The sequence below is a fragment of the Acanthaster planci genome, linkage group LG11 (genome assembly GCF_054643075.1).
Source record: "Acanthaster planci isolate LZ-2023a linkage group LG11, COTS_SCS, whole genome shotgun sequence".
NCBI classification, from domain to species: Eukaryota; Metazoa; Echinodermata; class Asteroidea; order Valvatida; family Acanthasteridae; genus Acanthaster; species Acanthaster planci.
The window spans coordinates 17,731,270-17,751,330 of NC_141787.1; the positions used below are offsets into that span (position 1 = coordinate 17,731,270).

Here is a 20,061-nt window from a genome sequence, read left to right on the forward strand (position 1 = left end):
ATATTCTGGATGTGACGATCATGGTCTGTTTGGTACTACTTTTCACCTTCGCGACCTCGGTGGTCGCGATGAACTCAACGGGGGACGCCTGTGATGTGTGCGAGTGTATCGAGCATCTGCACGCCGTCATATGTACGGGCAAAGGCCTCAGAGAACTACCCTCGGGCATCCCCAATGACACTGTGTCGCTGTAAGTATGACGGTGCACTGACATCTTTTCACTTGACAGTGGCAGTTAATAGGCTTACCAGGGATCGGCAAAGAAAAGGTGGGCGTTAAAAGCAAGAGGAATAAAATGTCAAAAATATATCGCTCAATTGTCAAAGTGGCAAAAATAATAGTACATGCACAACTGATTGCAAAATGAAAGTATACCTCCTTCTTAAATACCAAATATGGCTAGAAAAGGTGCGTTTTGAAGAAAGGAAAATTTATCTGAATGCACAAATAGTGAAAAAAGAGGTCTATACATAAATTAATGTTTGGTGAACCAAGTCTGAAATCAGGAGGAAGAGAAAATACATCACGAATTGTAGGTATCGGTGTTCAAAGACTTGTGTTCTTGGAGTTGGCATGTAATTAACTCGCTGGAGCGAGCAAGTCACAAACAGGTGTTCGGATACACACAGATTCCTCTATTTTTATACTTTGCATTAAAGTTCTTACTTCTCTTTAAACAGCGAACTGGGAGACAATTTCTTGCATGAGATACCTTACGATAGTTTGCTGGAATTCAAGTCCCTGATCAAAATGTAAGTTTCGAATTTGATTTTGTGGGCCCAGTACTTATTGTTATAAGGGAACTAATGCGGGGGGCCATCTGAGTAATGTACAACGGACCAAAACCGAAATCATAATTTCAATACGAGCAATTCACAATCGTGCACATCCAGGAGGTTTTAACGCGTTGGCCAATCACGACGCGCGAAATTTGTCGACCCAATGCACGTGTGGAAAGGGTCGACAGATTTCGCGTGTTGTGGTTGGCCAACGCATTGCATACTCTTGGAGGGGCACTATTGTGAATCGCCTGTATTCAACCAGCATCAGACTCTTTGATCGCTTACTACAAGATGTTGAACGGAATTTATAATTTGTTTGATTTTGGTTTGCTGTTTCAAAAAAAAGTGCCCAATCTTTTACATTTCACGTCCCCTTTTGTTCAATGTGTCCTTTTCCCACTGTGGAAAGGTTATAGTTCCACATTCACACCGTCCCTCATTCCCAATAGCACGGTTGGTTGCAGTGACAAGGGATCCGTCGTTTGGCTTTATTTTCCCACTTAGAAACGTAACCAACAACCTGATCGAGAAACCCTTTGGATTGCCGGAGTCCGTGAGATTTCTGTACGTAAAATGTAATATGGTTATAAGTTTGGGTTGGGCTTTGATTTTGGTTTGGGGTTTGGTTTTGGAAAGTAATAACATTTCATCGAAGGGTTTATAAGTTCATCTGTTTAAAACACATGCCAATTTAATATGAGCCAAAGTTGAGTCACGGTCCCTTCAGTCAACCGTTTTCCCTGCTTGACAGAATGGAATAACCCACGCAGAGCCCTTTGTTGTTGTTGCCTGTGAAAGCGTTTTTATCCGCATAGAGGTCTGCATTGTTCTCACTGAAAACGGAGATCTGAGGATATATCTCAATAGACCTTTTCACTATAAATTCATAATTATGCAAGCATGCGCACAAATGGCCTTAGCGGCAGGGCCCACTGAAAATGTACATGGGTGCAATTTTGATAATTTTCTCTCAGCTTTTCTGGCTTTGTTCATTTTTTCTTCAGAAAATCACATTGAATCGTGTTGATAATCATTTTTTACTCCTGCGCACAGGAAAAATCACAATTGTAAAAGTCTTTATACAGAGCACTCAGAATAACCGCTTTGGTTGATGGGATGAGGGAGAATGGGTGTGCTTTTAAGTGTGAGCATTAATTAAGGAGTCTAATTAAGAAGCAATCTAAACGTTTTCGTGTTTTACAGTCATGCGGAAGGGAATCGACTACAAGACATTAAGCCCATCGTGAAAAATGGTATCCATCTCCTATCAGTGTAAGTGCAGTGTTAAAACCGATTACCAAAGTCAATTGGTGGTGTCTTCTATTACGCCGGCCCTACTCTGATGCACGTACACTGTCAAAATTTCAAAGGTCTGCTAGGTCTGGAGCCTCTCATCTTCTGAAGCTCAGCCGCCGAATAAAGAAGCTGTAGTTTGAAGCTTTAAGCAATCGGAAATTCGGAGAAACACGCTTAAGATATCGAGACATGCATATTTCTGGCTGTTTCAAGGAGCTATTTTGGAGCCAACGTGTTTCGCAAAATCCATCCCCCAATTTTTGTCCTTTCCCCACACTGTAAAGAAGTTTGATAAAAATGTCGGGCAATAGCACATCATCAGCTAATTCGTCTTTGGGTCACGTATGTTTAGTCCCCATAGACTGTGCGTGCACCATGATTTAGTTGTGTATTCGCGCCTGCGCAATAGTGACATGATGGTTGTCTGTCTGAAAAATTATTCAGAGCAGACGAAGCATATCGGTCATGACGCTTGTACGGGATTTGCACTGCTATTTCCTCTTTCGGACTTCGTGTGTGAATAAATTATCCAGAATCTTTCAAATGGTGCAGATATCTAAGGTTCTGTGTAAGAAAGGCCCCCTGAAAAAAAAATCAAGGTGGAGCGTGTAAATTTAAGACAAGCCATAATTATAAAAAAAGTTACGCGTTTCACCTAAATTATCTAATTTTCACAATTTTGTCAGTTTTACCTTCGAATAACCATGATGCCACATGAAAGACTAATACCTCTTTTGAACAAAAAGTTTAAGACAGTGAGCTGCAGCAGAGGTTGTTCATGGGTTTTAAGGGGGGCACCCAGTCAGGGCACGGGCATTCGCAGGCCCCGTAGTTACCCCACTGGTAAGTGGTTCAAATATACGTGGGGTACACAACTGTTGGTGAAATTTAATAAGTCAAACAGTGTATCCAGTTTATAATTCGATCTTCGTTGGAGAAATATCGCCTCGGTTTGGTGAGTACCTCCTATGCCTATTGGATAATGCGGCTCTGGCTGGTGTCGTTGAAATTGGGAATGAACATATACAAGATCGGACGCTGACACTGACTGGAGCAGTCCTGGCATTTGGAACCTTACACCGTCTTTCCGCGGAATTGCACCACTGTATGCTTTTACATTTTTGTCGAAAATTCCTCTTCCAATCCAGAATATCTCAACGATATTACGCATATTACATTCACAGTTATTTCAGGGAGAACAAGCTGAAGGTCCTAGAGACAGGCACCTTCAAAAAGTGCACTGATCTGATACATCTGTAAGTATGCACAAAAACGTTAATCTAGGAATCATTATAAACGTTTCTTCGCTCTAAGATGTCGTGTTATGGTGTGGTCTTGAACTTTGCAACACGGTGGTGTTCAAAGGCAGCCCAACATTGAGCTGTGCCCTGCAGTTTATAGGTCCATCAAGTTACATCAGTCGAAACTAAGCCAGTCATTTTACTTATGGGGCCGTGCTGATTTCGGCCTTAATTCACGGAAAGCAAACACACCCCAACTTGTCATTAAGTCTAACGTTTTTACCAACCACGATATTATCTCAGTCATTATTTCAATCACTGCTGGTTGAAATTCCCCAACTGATAAAATTAGAATATTTGAGGTTATCAGCAGTCCGATTGTCAGGTGCTCTTAACTGTTCATGTATGTCGTCCACCTGGCAGAGTATCATAATCGATGGTATGTTTCCATACACTAAAGAGCCCCCATAAGCCTTATACAGAGTCGCTATGAGCGACCTGGACCGAGGACGTACATGAATTTTGGCTATAATCACCCCCCCCCTTCTCCGTTTATTGGGGATTGGGCAATTTTGCACTTGTAATTAAAGTGTATTCCACTCTTGATAAATTATCTCAGGATGAGCTTACCCCCTGATAAATTCAGCGTATTTCTTTTGTTCCCTTTCTCCTTTTACAATTGACAGAGACTTGGGGCATAATAAGATATCGGAAATTCAGCCTGAGGCGTTAGAAGGACCAAGAAATATTTTTAAATTGTAAGTCAGCACTCACTGAAAGTTTTGTATGTGAAATTAGAATCAGTGTTTATAAAGGCTACTAATCTTCAACCATACAATTCTCAATTCTGATTTGTCAATCCGTGGCAACAAACAGCGTGATAGGTAACTGTATTGCACGATTCATATCAAACCCCTTGCAATGCGCTGTTCTAATTCGAAGCATTGCGCTATTTTTACGCTACAAGCAAAACGCACAACTGCAAAACTTACTTTAAATCCAAAGGTGACACGTTTGCCCGCATACAGGCCCCTATAGCATCTTTACTGCACGTCAAGTTTGCCTGACGATGAATTCGTTTTCACGCTAGCGCTCGTGGAACTCACTCGTGTGATAACTAATATTAAGTTTTGAGCACACACAGAAATATAACGCAATGGGAGTCTTTGGAACATAATGCAAGATATTATGTGGCAAAGGGGGATCTCCTCTATTGTGTCTTCTTTTGTGTTAATGGAATCTTTGGAATTCCTTTTAGATTTCCGAGGGGGGTGCAGTAGGCACAATAGCCATAGGGTATACAGCTTGCGCATCAGACGGGGGTCCCCCTTTCCCACATATCGTGCGGGGTATCCTCTTGAAATGCTACGCTATTGAAAACTTGAAGGACCAATCCTCTTATTACTGGTTAAAGATGTCAAAACATGTTGGAAGCACAATTGATTTCAAACATTTTATTTATTCATTCTCTCAGCAGTTTGGACACTTTTTATTTTGGGAAAAAAAGCGCGAAAACCTCTTTTGCTTCGACCGATGTTTCGACGCTGTCTTAAACGAGCAGCGATATTGCTAAAACACGTAGGTTTTTTTATGGTTTGTGTCATTTGAGCTTGCATATCTCCACGCACATGGGATTAAACGTGACGCAAACAAAATGCTCTCTCTTTGGCTACCGCACATAAGCACAGTTTTTGCCAATCGCTGGCTTGCATAACGGTGCACAACGTGATGTGCCGTGTGTACAAAACTATTAATCTATAATTCCGGACGTTCCATAATGAATGGGCAAATTTGAGTGAAGGGGCAATTTAAAAGAAGGACAAGAGACACCGTTTAAATGCAAAGGGTGCGTTCGATTAGCTTACACGTGTAAGTCAAACTTGCACGAGAGCGTTCGTTTAGCCATCACGTGATGTTCGTGCCTGCCCTGGTGTCAGCCACCACTACCCCAGCTGGCGAGCGGGTCTCTGGAGGCTGCCCGAGTGTAATGACGTCACGAATGGACTGTTCGAGCACGGACGTACATGATGGAACGAGGCGGGGACTTGACCTTTTTCCCAGAATGCCTTGGAAAACACACTGCAGCGTTCGATAAGCCTCATTTTGAGGCTTCCCTTGAGTGCAACACTGGTGTGTTCAGGGAAGCTAATCGAACGCACCCCATGTTAACCACTTGCGCTAACACCCCTAACACTGACGTATTAAGACAAATATCCTGCGTGAGCATAAATTATCAGCTGAATACCATTGTGCATGTATTTCACATTATTTATTAATTAAATAACCTGCATAATAAGCCTTTTGCGAGTTAAATTTTAATCAAATCTGGTACACTGAGTTATCTGATTGCACATAAACATAACAAGTTGAATTCCCCAAATTAAGATACCGTTGCTATACCACGTGATTGCAAGCAAGCTTTTGCATAATGGCCATTATCTCCGGAATGGACTGGTTCCTTTGTACACTGCTTATCCATTGAAAACAGTGCATTGGTGCAAGGCGTCTCTTAATGCAACTAAAAAAACGCTTGCCCCGAATCACAAGATATGGCAAACAATGTCTTTAGCATGGAGAATTCACTGCTTATGTTCACGTGAATATAAAGAACTCAGTGTACCAGAGTTCATTCAAATGTAACTCGCAAAGGTTTATTCGCAACGCCCAAATCATGGCAAACAATATTAGAAGATAATGCAATGCCGCAGCGATGCTATTAACATATTGTGGTCAAACGAACTGTGATCTCATTTCTGTCACTGGTCCACCGCACAACATCGAGTTGAGTATACACTGACTTTTTGCCTCTTCAAAATATTGTTGATTTAAATTTGGTGGACAGTCTGCGAGAGATTCTGCATGTGATGCGCTGCAATAAAAAAAGGAAAAAAAAGAACAGCACCTTGACGATTTTACAAACACTAATTGGAAGCGAATTTTGCCCATCTGAAATTTGAGGATGTTGAGTTTCAACAAACTCGAAGAACTTGGACCAGACAACACAAGAGGACTGCAATTTACTGCCTTGTAAGTTCAGCATTACGTATTTGTTATAATAAAATACACACAAAAAAGGTTTCGTACTGGAAGTGGACAGTTTATTGGCCCAACTTTCCATACTGAAGTTGGTAATAGAATTACGTAGCTACAATGATGAGTTCGAAAATGTTGTGTTTTGAATTGGCCACAGTCTCAATGTTATCTTCCGAATAGGAAAAGAGCTTACGTCAGTGGGAATTAATTCTAAGGTGATTCTCGCCAAATCCCACTACTTACACTGCTGTTTATAAACGAGGTTTTTATACCGAATGCCCCTGTACATGGAAGTGTGCATTTAAAAGAAGTAACCAAGATTATGCAACCGGGCAGTACAGTTGTTTATGGTAATATTGAAGAAAAAAATACCAGTCAAGAAAATCGCTCGTAAAAGTTGTGGGTAAAAGAAAGGAACGGGCTAAGCAAGGAAGATGTCCGTGTGTCAAATCTTGGCTACTTTGTTTTCCTTTCTCTCATTTATTTCCTGCCGGAAAAGATCAGTTTGCATGATTTCCTACGCACATTTTATGGCCTTGAAGTTTGCTTTATTAAACATGATTGTTTAGGGACAACGCTCACTTTGAAGCGCTGCGACGTTGAGTATTGCCTATTAACGCGTTACATCACAAAACTGAATAAAAGTATGTCGTTTCAAATATTAGTAGTTTGATGTGAAAGCCTCGTTTACTGACAGGGGTGGTATATTTAGGCTAACATTTCATTCTTAATGAGTGTAAAGTTTGTGTAACATCGCAAAACTTAAGAGATAATGGTAATACCTCTACGGATATACTGCCAAAGAAATATCGGACACATACGTGACCGTGTCAAATGCCAACAAGTTTACTGTATAATAGCCTTTTAGCAGTCAAGGTCGTTATTTTTTAATGTTTGATAGTGATAGTGGTCAAGAACAGAAATATTTGCGGATTAATGTCGGCAGAGAAATAACTTTGCAACTGTACTTCAATTGGTAGTGCCGAGTTGAGACCACTTTAAAACATCTTATTTACAAGACCACACGATACCAACTCAAGACCTCCAGTCTGAGTTCAAGTCAAAGCTATTAAAAAATGAACTGACACTAAAGCATTAGTGTCCTGAAGACGGACAGAGTACACTGCTCGAAACGTCGAGTTATTCCCCGGTTCTTCTCAGAACCACACATACTCACAGAAGAGATAAATACACGGTGTTACCGCAATCTTTTACTATGAATCTAGTTTCTTTCACCATGAAAACCTTCAAGTCTTATACTAAAGCATTCCTTTGTCACTGTGCACACTGTTACTTGTGCATGGTCTTGTGTCTAGTCTTGAGGTGGTTTCGACAACAACACTGATTTGTTGTCTCATATTCCATTTTGTTCAATTAGGTGGCTGGTCGTTAATGACTTGAAGGTTTTAAGGCCACACACCTTTGGGAGCGTATGGAAACTCAGTTTCATGTAAGCATCGTTCATATGTCAAAATAGTATAGGTTAACATTTCATTCTTAACGAGTGTTAAGTTTGTGTTGTTTTTCGTTGAAGCGATAGACACGTGTCATGTTACGATTTATGATCTTTGTTCGCCATGCAGAACTCTAGGCAACTGCAAGTTGGAGGAAATTCCACCCGGGCTGTTTCTCAGTCAGACGAAGCAAGACACTCGCGACAAATACATTAACTTTCTGTAAGTAAGGCAGTTGAAGCTGGTGTATAATGGCATGATGTATTGTAATATCAATCATCCCCCCTCAAACTAATAGCTACGTTATGTTTGTTGTCCTTCAACCAAGTAAAATGTCACGTTATTTGCGCCATTATATCAAGTTGATAGCACAAGTGAACATTGCCGTAGTGTTGGGATCGGGCACTGAAGCCAATAGGCTGAACAGTAATATCACAAATCATTCGTGCCGCTTCTTGCAACATGCGTGTTTATCATTTCTATGCGTGTTTCATCTGCAGGAGATTATCTGAAAACAAGCTACAGCGTGTCTCCCCAGGAGCATTTCACGGAGTGAAATCTTTCAAGAACCTGTACGTGACTATGTCTTGATATCTATGACTATGTCTTGAAATAATTAATTTTGGACTTTTTACCCTGCCTAACGTGTATTATTACTCTGTATACTCGGTGTGTGCCCTCTAAGGCCGAGCATAATACACGTCAGGCAGGACAAAACATCCAAAATTAGTTTAAAATACGGTACACTGAAATGGCTGGTATGTTGGAATGAGCTGATGAATGTGGCAGTGCAAGCAACAAGCTAGGTGTGGCAGGAATTTTTTTGCTCAAAAAGCTTTAAACAGAGGGCACTGTTTACATTTAGGGAAACAATGACCTCTGCCAATGTACAGCCTACATGTAAATAGTATCCCTGTCAGAAAATACTCCTGCGATCTGTCTGTAACACGACTGGTCATCTTTTTTATTCACATTCTCAGATTACGGAGGGAAAATTTCCTCAGGTTCCTTTGTCGTTTTGTTTCAAAATGTTCGTTGTTAATGGAACAGAAATTCACGGTACGTATTAGATTGGAAATTAATACCGGTGTGTCCATTTCCTCATTGATGATTTATTGTTGTTCTATTGCAGAGCAATACATTTTTCAGAAATGTTTTCAGTTAGTAAATTATGGGTTGACAATTTGAACAAAAAAACCTTTGCAGTTAACCAAATAGGAATGAAAAGGAGTTTTCAAACACTGTAGAAGGATACAAAGTGGAAGAAAAATTGTGTCTAAGAAAATTTTTTGCAGCTACACCTTAACTTTCTCTGTATTAGACATTGCAGCTTGACTGGAATTTGCAAGAGTTTTTATTCCCTCAGATCACTCAGTATAAGCACCAAGCCGTCTTAGGTTGTGTCTTTTAGGTTGTATGGTGCATTCAGCATCTGCTGCATAGGTGTGGCTGGCTTTGGCCTCCAACTCCATAGCCATTCGGAGGACGACGAGAGCCTTACCCTGGCGGCTTTTGAGAAGAATGCCATGGACTTCTTCTCGCGCCTGAAATCCACCAAGTGGCTGCTGATAGAGATTCTCCAAAGTGAGTACTCGAAAGCCATCACAGGCTGATGACGGAGGCATAGTGTGGGTTGAATTTGGCCAGCCATTTCTGAGAGGCGACATAGTCCTGGTGATAGAACAAGTGGACTTCAAAGTGGGAAATGTGAATAACTGCCAGTTTAGTCCCTGAGAAACATGTACATGTATGGTGTTTTCAAAACGGCTTTGAAACTTTCTCCTAATTCACCTCCACTGATGAAGCCTCGCTTTGTTTGATTTTCCAGATTCTAGTAAAATGTCGCTAAAACTTGCTACATCTAACCTTTTCTTTTTCAAATAATCAATTCTTGTGACAAAAATTGACAATGACAGTCCTGATTCTGGCATATTTATTCGATCTCCCGCAGAATACATACCTTATGCCATCATCAGATATTTTGACATTGGCCTGGTGTCTCAAGAGAGTGAGAACTTCTTTTTTGACATGTCTGCTGACCTCTTTAAAAAGAGAAAAGAAGGACGTATGCAGGTGAAACAACACTCTTGTATATTTTATTGGATGGTACAGCATTGTAAACACACTTCAGCCAAAAATTTCCTTTTTATGATCAGAAGGCAGAGCACTTGCATCTTGTAACTATTGGCGCAAAATAAGCTTACTAAGCCAAAACAAAACCTAATGAGATCAAAAAGGAACCAGTTGTTTCATTAATGGGAATTAATTACACGTACAATCCTATGTTGAACAAACATATGAACCAGCTGATTCCTGTCTCATTTGTGTGGCTTGTCAGGGGGATTCTGTTGACTTCATGCAGCCTATGGTCAATGCTCACAAAGATGAAGACGAGGAGGGATGGTGTCAGAGTTCACCAATGGAGATGGGCATGAAAAAGGTCAAGCTGTCCATAGATGAAGTGGTTGCCCAGGTAACCAAGGACTACATTTTCTTGTGCCGTTTTGAGAAACTACTGACATGTTACATTGATTTGGAGTGATCTGCCATTTATTTAAACTGGCTGAAGACATTTTGAAGTCACCCTTACCTTAAAAAAGAAGTTTTCTCTGGAAAGTCTTTGTTAGAATTTGATATTCACAGTGTTGCATCTACTTTTAACTACAATTCACCATTTTGATGTTCAGTGTGTGATGTTTCTGATTGCTGGATACGAGACTACTGCAGCCTGTCTCATCTTTGCTTCATACCTGCTAGCCTGTCATCCAGATGTCCAAGAGAAATTAGCCTCTGAGGTCAGAGCAACTATTGGAGGTTCAGGATCTCACAAGGTGACCTTTGAGCTGATCAGCAAGATGCCGTATTTGGATAAGGTGGTGATCGAAGCCCTGCGACTATACCCGCCAATTGCCAGGTAACTTTCATGATGCGGACTGACTGTGGCCACTGCCCCACCGGCAAAGATGTGACAGCTGATGGAAGCAAATTCCAACTTGGCTTGCCCTGCACGCGTAAAGACTGTGCCTTTCTCTAATAATTACTGCACTTGCTCAGCCAGTCCTGCGTCAAACATGCACGAACCTGTCCATGCATGTGCTGTTGTTCCCATGTAAAGGACACCATTCGAAAATAAAATCATGCCACCTCTTGTTCCTTCATTGAGCAGATACTCAAGCATTAATAAGGAGACAGGTTGGCTCGGAAGTACTTTATTCACCTTCTTGAGACCCAAGCTTGATGCTACCCAGTCAGGCATGTGCAATGCATTTCCAATCCCTGTCTGCTTCTGCAGGTTAACAAAATGTTAGCGATCTTTTATTAATAGCCAGACTTGTGAGCTTTATACTACATGTATATTATGGGCATAGGCCCTATTTGAGGAATCCTTTACCAGAAATAAATAACAAGAAGCAATGATTAATGAGTCATTTCAAATCCGGATTCAGGGTGACTCGCGAATGTACGAAAGATACCTCCTTGCAAGGTATGCGCATCAGGAAAGGAACAAGATTCATTGTACCCATCTGGACCATCCATCGCGACCCTGAACTTTGGCCTGACCCCTTGACCTTCAACCCAGACAGGTGAGTTGATCATTTTTGGATGCTAATTGGCACTTCTTAATTATCACTGGTAAAGCGTGGTGGAATGTGACTAATTAGTTCCTCTTCAGAGGAAAGATCTCATAAGTTAGTGAAACACTGAGACCAGTCAAATTTCCTTTCAGTTCAAAAGATGCAGTGAAGGTACCATGCATGGTTTTGCCCCTGGCAGTAAAAAGATATTATCCAACTGCATTACAGTGTAGTGGGGTAACAGGAAGCACACCATCTCTATGATGCACCTGTGTCAGTTGTACTTTGCTCTTGCCTAGAGGCATTTGCCGCCTGTGCTCTACATGGATAATGGACGGTGACTACACACTGGATCAGGCTGTCATGAGCAGCACTCGTGTGTGTCACATGTACTCTCATTCCCAAGAACGTGGCACAAAGTGCATGGTTGTGGGGATCATTTTCATTTGAATGTAAACAAAAAATGAGTCGGTGTCCCCATCAGGCGTGTCGTGGGCTCATGGTGGCAGAAGCATCACAGTGTCCATCTCTCTGTCACAGCTGCGGGGTCACTTTGAAGTTGAAGCTCGTCTTTCATTTCCCCTCTTTGTGCCAGTAGAACGGGCATAATTGTAACCTCTCATCCAGTTTTGTTTTCCGCACAGGTTTTCAGCTCAAAACAACTGTCTCAACATGGATGCATTCCTGTCCTTTGGTGACGGGCCTCGATCTTGCCTCGGCAACCGCTTTGCTCTGGCCGAGATCAAGATCGCTCTGACCAGGATCCTGGCAGAGTTCAAGATGCAGATGGCTGAAGACACACCGGTAAGACATCATGAATATTCAAGAGGAGTTTATTTTCATTGACTGTCGTTAAGTTTTTGGTTCCATTCATGAACCAGAGAGGGTGTTCATTTGCCTGGAAATTACATCTCTTGGGAACTCAACTCAAATATTGTGAGCTTGTTGCATATGATGTGGAGTCCACAAGTAAATATCAGCTCTGAAGGGTCCTACATAAGTGCAGCGTGCAAATGGCATTCAGGTGTCTGCCCAATCTCTCATACTGGCAAGGGATTATTTGTGCGTGACACCCACAGTAGGTTTGACCAATATTGGATTAATATTATACAAGACCCGCATGGTCAGTCAAAGTCTGTTAAGTGAAGCAGATGGACAGTTTAGCAGTAAACCAAACTAACAGATCTGTCCGGAATGTAGGCCAGGGGCTGAACAGTTGCTCTTAAACGCAAAATACAAGACTTCAAATGCTGATGTTTCGGCCATTATCCAATACTCAACTTCGGCTCCGTCTCAGGCTTCAACTGTTTTTTTTAACTAGCTGACGTTGAAGCTGTAAGCGCAGTAATTAGTTTAATAGTGCCACAAAACATCAAATGAGATACAAGAGAGCAAGAAATTACAGTAATCCAATTTAATTTAAATGCTTCAGGCCCACAATCGGGGATTGGTTTTGGGAACGAAGCCTGAGACGGAGCCCAAGTCGAGTATTGGAAAAGGGCCTTCAGCTACTGCAAACACTTTTGAGCAAACCGTCTTTCTCTACTAGATCCTGTCTGTCCACCAGTTGTAGTTTCGATGAGTTTTCCATTTGGAATGGTCACCGGATAATATTTCGTGCACTTTTCGTGTGTTCTTTTCCCTGCATGTTCAGCAAATTTTGGAACTTGGTAAAGGTGTGTTCTTATCCCCTCGACACTCTGTGCCCTTGAAGTTTGTGCCTCTGGCTTGAGACGAGCTGCGGTGTGAGGAAAGAAGGGGAAATGGATGTCTTTGAGTTTCACAGTATGTTTAGTGGATGCCCGTTTTTCTTGAGTACTTGTAGGTCTTGAGTAAAAATTAAACAACATTAAGCCCGCCTATGAGTGGTTGCATTTGTCAATGAAGTTTACATCTGCTGGCCTGAAAGAGAAGCAGACAGGCACTAAACTGACTGAAAACGACCCCACAAGAAAGCTAGCTTTGCAACAACAAAAAATCTAGGTGGAAGATCACTGAACTACATCGAACAAAAACAACACATAATGCTTCGTAGTTTCACTCATCTATTAAAAACACCTGTGATGGACTTTTCACCAAAAAGAATCGAGAAAACGACTGGGGTATATGATGGTTTGCTTGTTTGTTTGTTTATTATTGTTTAGCATACTTGTATCCTCTGAAAGACTTGGGTTTAAGCGATAGTCCCTTGAGTGGGTGAGTTTGTACGTGTAAGACAAAAGTTGTCTTTCGTCAAATAAAGATATAAATCTATCTGTGGCAACTGGCATATGTTGTATTTTTGTTTTATAAATATTTGGGTTAGCAATGTAAAATTCACAGTCGAAATGTTTTAGGAAATTTTTTAACTTGAGACATCGTATTGTTAGTTATTGTAGTATTAAAGATCGTTAATGAACTGAAATGCTTCAAAGAAAGCCGTGCTTTGTGATTCAATATACAAGTGTCAAACCATTTAAATAAAAAACAGTACTGAAATGTAATGCTCAGTTGTGCCGGGTTTTTGTTTGTTTGTTGGTTGGTTGGTGGGTGGGTGGGTGGGTTGGTTGGTGGGTGGGTGGGTTGGTCGTTAATTAGTAATGTACCATTGCCGAAAACAAGTCCACGATTTCTGTTGCTCCGTTTCCTTTCTGTGAAAGCTGCGCAGGACAAAATCATATTAAAGTCGCCTGCCTTTATCAATTTAGGGTGTCTTGTCTGTCTAGTCACGGGCCTCTTACGGACAGAGGCAAAGCAAACTGACAAATCTTGATGGAGAGGGAATAACTTTTGAGAAACCAAGCCCCATCGGAAATGCCCCAGAAATTTATACTGCAAAGAGAACTGGGGATAGATTCTTGGAGTTTCAGCTCCAAGAAGTGACTGCTTGAAATAAATTATGCAATTCTTTCCATGATCGAATTGAATGATAGAAAATTTGTTGATCGAACCGGTCAACATTGACAAGGTCCCTGGTCACAGAAAACAGCAATTTGAAGGTGGAAGTCTGACCTCTTCGGAACTGCTCATTTTTTTTTACTACAAAGAGTACGAGGGACTTGAAGGGGGGGGGGGCTAACCATCACATTCCTTACGTTTCACCTTCCCTGACTCAAAACTTCAGGAGGTATGCGCTTGTTTCCTACACGGTGTGTAGGGTTAGGTAAGGAATTTGGAACCAAATACACGTAATTATTACGTGAGTTAGGTTGAAGAAAAGGAAAGAAAGTTGGACAGGGTTGTTATTAAGTTAAGGAAGCGAGAATTTCATCCATACGATTATATGGGTATTTATTTGACAGGATTGAAGGAATCCAGCAGTTTATAGAGTTGGGTCGGGTTTAGGATTGGGGTGAAGATTTGGGGATTTATCGATAGAGACGATTGTGGTTAGGTTAAAGAATAAATAATTATTGATTGGTTAAAAGATCGAATATTTTATTGATAAGTAAGGTTGGGGTGATGAATGAACATTTATTAATGAGCTCCAAAAAGGTCAGGCGACGGACGCCCCCAACGGTAGGCAAGTTTCCATTTCCCGCTTGCAAAACTGTGATCATATAATAAAACAAAATTAGACAGTTTCAGCCCATCGACGGTGCAACAAAGACTTCATAGTGACGAGCTAACAGTCGTTGTGTGAACGTAACTGAAAGGTTACATGAAATTCCGACTACCACTCCAACTGTTGGGATTTCGAAAATGAAAATCTCGAAATTCCTTACCTCAACGATCGTGCATTTTACGGGGATGGTTGTGTACGTCATATTTTAATGATATTTCAAAATATTATTTCATAAAGAACGCGTTATTGTCCGAAATGGAGCAATACGGGCGATTCACAATAGTGCGCCTCTAAGAGTTGGCCACGCGGCGTTGACCAATCAAAGTGCGTGAAACTGTCGACCCTTTCCAAACGCGCATTGGTGGTGCACTATTATGAAACGCCCGTATTCAGACATGTCCATTGATTCCTTAAACTAATCAACCCAATATCCCATTATGCCAAATCCTGAACCCTTTTAACTCAATCCCTGACGCTAATCCATATCATATATCCTATCCATAATGATGTCTGGATTCTTTATCCTAGTCGTATCCATTAAATCCCAGAATTCCTAGCCTACAACCATAAAATCCAGTCTATGAAATTGTCACTTCCTTCACGTAACTCTAACCCAACACCCCGTACAAAGTTTAAATAGGCAACCACTGTGCTGGCAACACAAGCTAAAGAAACTATGCCAGTTAATTCTGAATACCCACAAGTGAGTGCTGCGGGTATAATAAGTAAGTGATAATATAATAAGTGATTTGCTGTAAACTTACAACCACAGCAGAGTTCATTCATCTCTCTGGGTTCATTTCCGGCAAATTATAAATGAGTTTGATAGGCACGGTGACAGGGTGACCGATGACTTAAATGTGAGCGTAGGGGCATAACAGTTGTATTTTGGTTTGCAGAAAAAACACTCTCTGGTTGGTTTTCGACGTTACCTCACTTTTGTTCAAAATTTACGCAGCTGCCCAATCAATTTAAAAAGGGTAAGTAAAGTAAAGCAAATAAACAGATAACTGTAGCTAGTTCATAGCAAGTTAACATTAGTTTACCAGTCAGTTGACTCAACTACCTGATCACACTTACGCATTAAATTACACTTACGACAAGCTAGTACGCAATTTGATTTAATGTGACCAATGGAGTTATCCAGCCGCTCGATGGTGCTCAGGTCGTCTTTATTGTCTAAAAACTGTAACTGAACTTTACAGTCGTTATAATAGCAATAGGGGTAATCCTCGATCAGCCCGCGGCAAAAGTCTGTGTCAACAGTTGTATTTTAGTTTGCAGGAAAAACACTCTCTGGTTGGTTTTCGACGTTACCTCACTTTTGTTCAAAATTTACGCAGCTGCCCAATCAATTTAAAAAGGGTAAAGTAGCTTAGTAGCTGCTTGGGATTTGTAACATTTTGCGAACTATTTGTACTGAAGACCAGCCATAGTTTTAGCGCCCACTTACAGGAAAAACACAAGAGAAGATCCCTTGTAGGAGTGCTCACTATGGTTGGACCATAAAACTCGTGGTTGGAATCACACCATTTTCTTTTCGAAACTTAACCTTTAGGCCTATCATATGAAAACTGCAATCAACTGGTTTCTAATCTGAACGAGAAAAACTGAGACACAATGACTCGAAAGTACGCTTTTGCAGGGAAACAACGGGAATAGGCCGATGCAAAGTTGCTCACGACTCTTTGATTAGTTTCTCGCTGTTTACCTCTCTCCACAGCCACCATTATGTGCCTTTACGTTGGCGGACTATTCGCCTTCACTTAACGAAAGATCCTACCAGAATCGACGCTTAAGATCATAATCTTGTATACAAAGAATCTGAATTGTTAAAACAATATGCTGGAAGGTCTGCTACAACACGTACAGTCCCAAATCCTCCAATTTCAGTGTGATTTTACATACACCCTTTGGAGTTAGGGTTCGATGTACTTCCGGCAGCAGTGTCCCAATTCAAAGAAAATTCTCCGCCAGGCCGAGGCCCATAAAAAGTACCCCTACAGATTCCTTCGAAAAGGGGGGTCTGTTTGGGCCAAGAAAATGGTGGGATCGTGTCAGTATGGCCTAGAATCATCTCTGTAGATTCAGGGGCACCCATCTGGGGGCAAAGCAGACAAAAATGGGATTGAAAATTTGTCAGAAGAGTCTGCGCAAGGTGAGGGATGTCATTTGAAAAATGGCCGCTGAGAGGATTTGGAACATTCACTTTTTGGGGGGGTTAGTTTGTTTTGGGCGGATAATTCAAAAGTTCATTGGTTAACCTACTAAAAATAGAAAATCAAAAGAAATCTGAAGGACCAAATAACACATATTTTTAGTTTGAGAGGCCTGAGGGACTTCAGTTGCCAGCCATGGGGCTCCAAACTTGGTTGATTTTACACTTTTTTCAATGGAGCTTAAATTCGGCCAGTTCACCCCATACCGTGCATCTTCTTCAGTAAGTGCCCCCAGGAACAATCATAGCATTTCTGCGGTTCAACGGCAACTCGGTTTTACTTGAACAATAGAGTGGGGAACCCAATATACTCCTTGAAAAAAGATTCTTCGGGGGTAATCGCATTGTAAAATGAATTCATCACAATAGTACAAAAGAAACAGAAACTGGTGGGAAAAGTGCTGTAAGGCAGCAACGTTAACGGTAGGCACAAGGGGAATACCCTTTAAATACCGTACAGCAATACCTGCACGAAAGGCGTGATCGCATTGTACCATGAAGGAATATATCCACCACATAAAAGCCGCCTCGCTTTTCAACGATAGCCCAGCATTAACCCTGACGGCACGGTAATGCCGGGATGTAACAGAAGACATATTCCGGGTGCGTCGATCATGGGTGAACCCTGGTAATTAGGCCATAAATATGTCCGCCGAGCTCGTTAATAAAAGTTATACACTCAAAATATTCTATAGTAGAGAGTCCTGAGAGCCATGAAATTGAGGAATTGGAGAAATATGGCACTGAACCCCTGGCCCGGACTCTGGGCATCAAATTCTGAGTAATTTGGGTGCAGTTGGGTCCGAAAATGGCACTCTTTGGCCGTTTTGCAGAGGGATGGTTTTTCAAAATGGCAACTTTTCTGGGCAGGGACATTTTCTTCATTTTAGGGGTGGTCTGCTTCTGGTGAAAATTTCTCAAAAATTCATTGGTCAACCCCCCGAAAATTGAAAGGAAAATGAAAGGGGACATGTCGATCATCGTATTTTTGTGCAGCCTGGACACCTGTGAGAGTTGTATTTTTAAAATTATTGCAAAGTGTGGGGATATATCATTGCAGTCTATGGGAATTTATTTGTAGTGGTGCACCCTTAATGGTCTATGTGGTACAGTAGTAGGAATTAGCCGATTCTGGACCACACGCCCTTTTCACCCCCTTTCACCCACCACACGCACCGGGGATTCCCACTCACCTTTTGACCCCGGCGCACTTTTCCTGTAAGCAACTCGTGACTAGCGCCGGGGATTTCCACTTCACTGACCTGGAACATTTGACCCCGGCTGTAAACAACTCGTGACTGGCACCGACCTGCACCAGCAATCGCTCACAAACAAAAAGGGATTTCCCCTTGTTACAAGTCGAGACTTGCCCGACCTGAACTCGTGACCTTGGCTCTGTTTAAAAGCAAAACACGCTTTGTTTACAACCACCTTAAATAAATGCTATTATATATAAAAATAATAGTATTTAAAAGAACATGTTGAATAAAAACGAGAAAGATTTTAGAAACCTAATTATAAATAGAAACATGGCAAGTCAAATATATATCGTCTCAAATGACTACGAGCGCCTGAATGCTGGCAACCGCAACCCAAAAGTTACCTATGGCCCCTTTGATCCTAAATATTTATTCATTTTAAGACCAACAAAATGTTCTTCTAAGATCGCTTATCACCACGAGGGGCAAAACAAACAACTGTTGATTAGACTCGAAGACCCTTGTTACGGTGTCAACCCAGTTTACAAATATGGTACTAAGGAACCTACTGGTCAAGATCAAATTTGTTATCAGATATCTCCCGAGACTGAATCGTTGCTATTACGTGTAAATGACGAAGTTCATAATTATTTTGAAAACTTATCAGATAAGATGCTAGAAGATCTCCCCGCGAGTACGCGTAACTCTTTTAAAGTGTCTCAAAAACTAGACGACCTACCCGATAGGATCAATTGCTTAGTTAAACCGGCTTTTACCGATAAAAGTAGGATATATGTTAAGATCGACTATGATGCATCTTTGGTGGATAAGTCGTTTAAAGAAATCGATCGCACTCTTTTTGTAAATAAAAAATGTCACGCGGTCTCTTTGATCTCTCTTAGAGACATTTATTTTGGTGCCCACGGTTCACTTTCTTGCGGAGCGAGCGTTAGATATCGAGTCACGGCGACTATGCTCACGGTTAAAGAAAAACCTTGCTTTGGGGAAGCGTTAGGGGAGAATGAAAGTGATTAAAGAAAAGCTAGGGGGGAATGAAAGCGAGTGAAAACGAGTATTATCAAAATTTAACCTTGGTTATTCCTCGGAATAACCGGGGTTATTTTTTTTTATTTGAAATAAATAAACCCTTATATAAAATGACTGATGCGGAACTTTGTCACTTGCTGAATCTAAAGGAAGTACACATAGCGGGATCACAAAAACAAAGTCAACCCATACTCGCTTGTAACCACCAAATAGTTGAAATAGATGAAAGAAACGCTTGTAAACATTGTGGCCTAATTTTTGGGTGGGTTTCTTCGTACACCCCCGCAGATATGGGAGATCGATATTATAAGCATCACGTTTGGAAAAAACCCAAGCCGCCAAAATCGAGAAAAACCCTACAAAAATATAACATTTGTTTTAAAAACGGTGAAGCGGTTGAAATAGAATATAAGTTGAACCAAGTTTTAAACGGTAAGATCTCTCGAGGTAAACCGTTGAAGGCTTTAATCGCGGTGTGTTATCAAGACACAACTGGGGAAACTGAATCTAAAGTGAAAGATCTATTTCAAGTTTCGGATAAGCACTGGGAAAAGGCCCTCGATAAATTAAACCTCGCCAAACAAGACGTATAGATTGACCAAACAAGATTTTTCAAAACGTATATAATAAAACGGAGACTCACACGTTTTACTTTAACCGTCGACTTATTTT

General features: G+C 41.2%; 1 protein-coding gene and 1 long non-coding RNA gene across 2 annotated transcripts; one reads left to right on the plus strand and one right to left on the minus strand.

The window, feature by feature from the left end:
* Positions 1–7: 7 nt before the first annotated feature.
* LOC147797534 (cytochrome P450 3A13-like) lies at positions 8–13,864 on the plus strand. Its single transcript, XM_087143275.1, has 17 exons — positions 8–190; positions 681–752; positions 1,287–1,346; positions 1,986–2,054; positions 3,263–3,334; positions 4,006–4,077; positions 6,278–6,346; positions 7,731–7,802; positions 7,936–8,028; positions 8,307–8,378; positions 9,218–9,390; positions 9,758–9,879; positions 10,145–10,279; positions 10,494–10,720; positions 11,253–11,390; positions 12,026–12,185; positions 13,036–13,864. Exons 1-17 carry the CDS (start codon positions 21–23, stop codon positions 13,111–13,113), a joined length of 1,854 nt encoding a protein of 617 aa, XP_086999401.1. The 5' UTR covers positions 8–20; the 3' UTR covers positions 13,114–13,864.
* On the minus strand, positions 9,360–13,018 carry LOC110981404 (uncharacterized). Its single transcript, XR_002598436.2, has 4 exons — positions 12,915–13,018; positions 10,557–11,092; positions 9,767–9,848; positions 9,360–9,477 (listed from the first exon to the last, which is right to left on the minus strand). It is a non-coding gene; the product is annotated as an uncharacterized LOC110981404 (long non-coding RNA).
* Positions 13,865–20,061: the final 6,197 nt, after the last annotated feature.

What these genes read in the sequence shown, in the direction of transcription:
- LOC147797534 (XM_087143275.1), top strand. Translation starts at nt 21, where the DNA reads ATGGTCTGTTTGGTACTACTTTTCACCTTCGCGACCTCGGTGGTCGCG. An exon ending in TGCACTGATCTGATACATCT is followed by an intron (nt 3,335 to 4,005) that starts GTAAGTATGCAC and finishes TACAATTGACAG; the next exon opens with AGACTTGGGGCATAATAAGA. An exon ending in GCTGATAGAGATTCTCCAAA is followed by an intron (nt 9,391 to 9,757) that starts GTGAGTACTCGA and finishes GATCTCCCGCAG; the next exon opens with AATACATACCTTATGCCATC.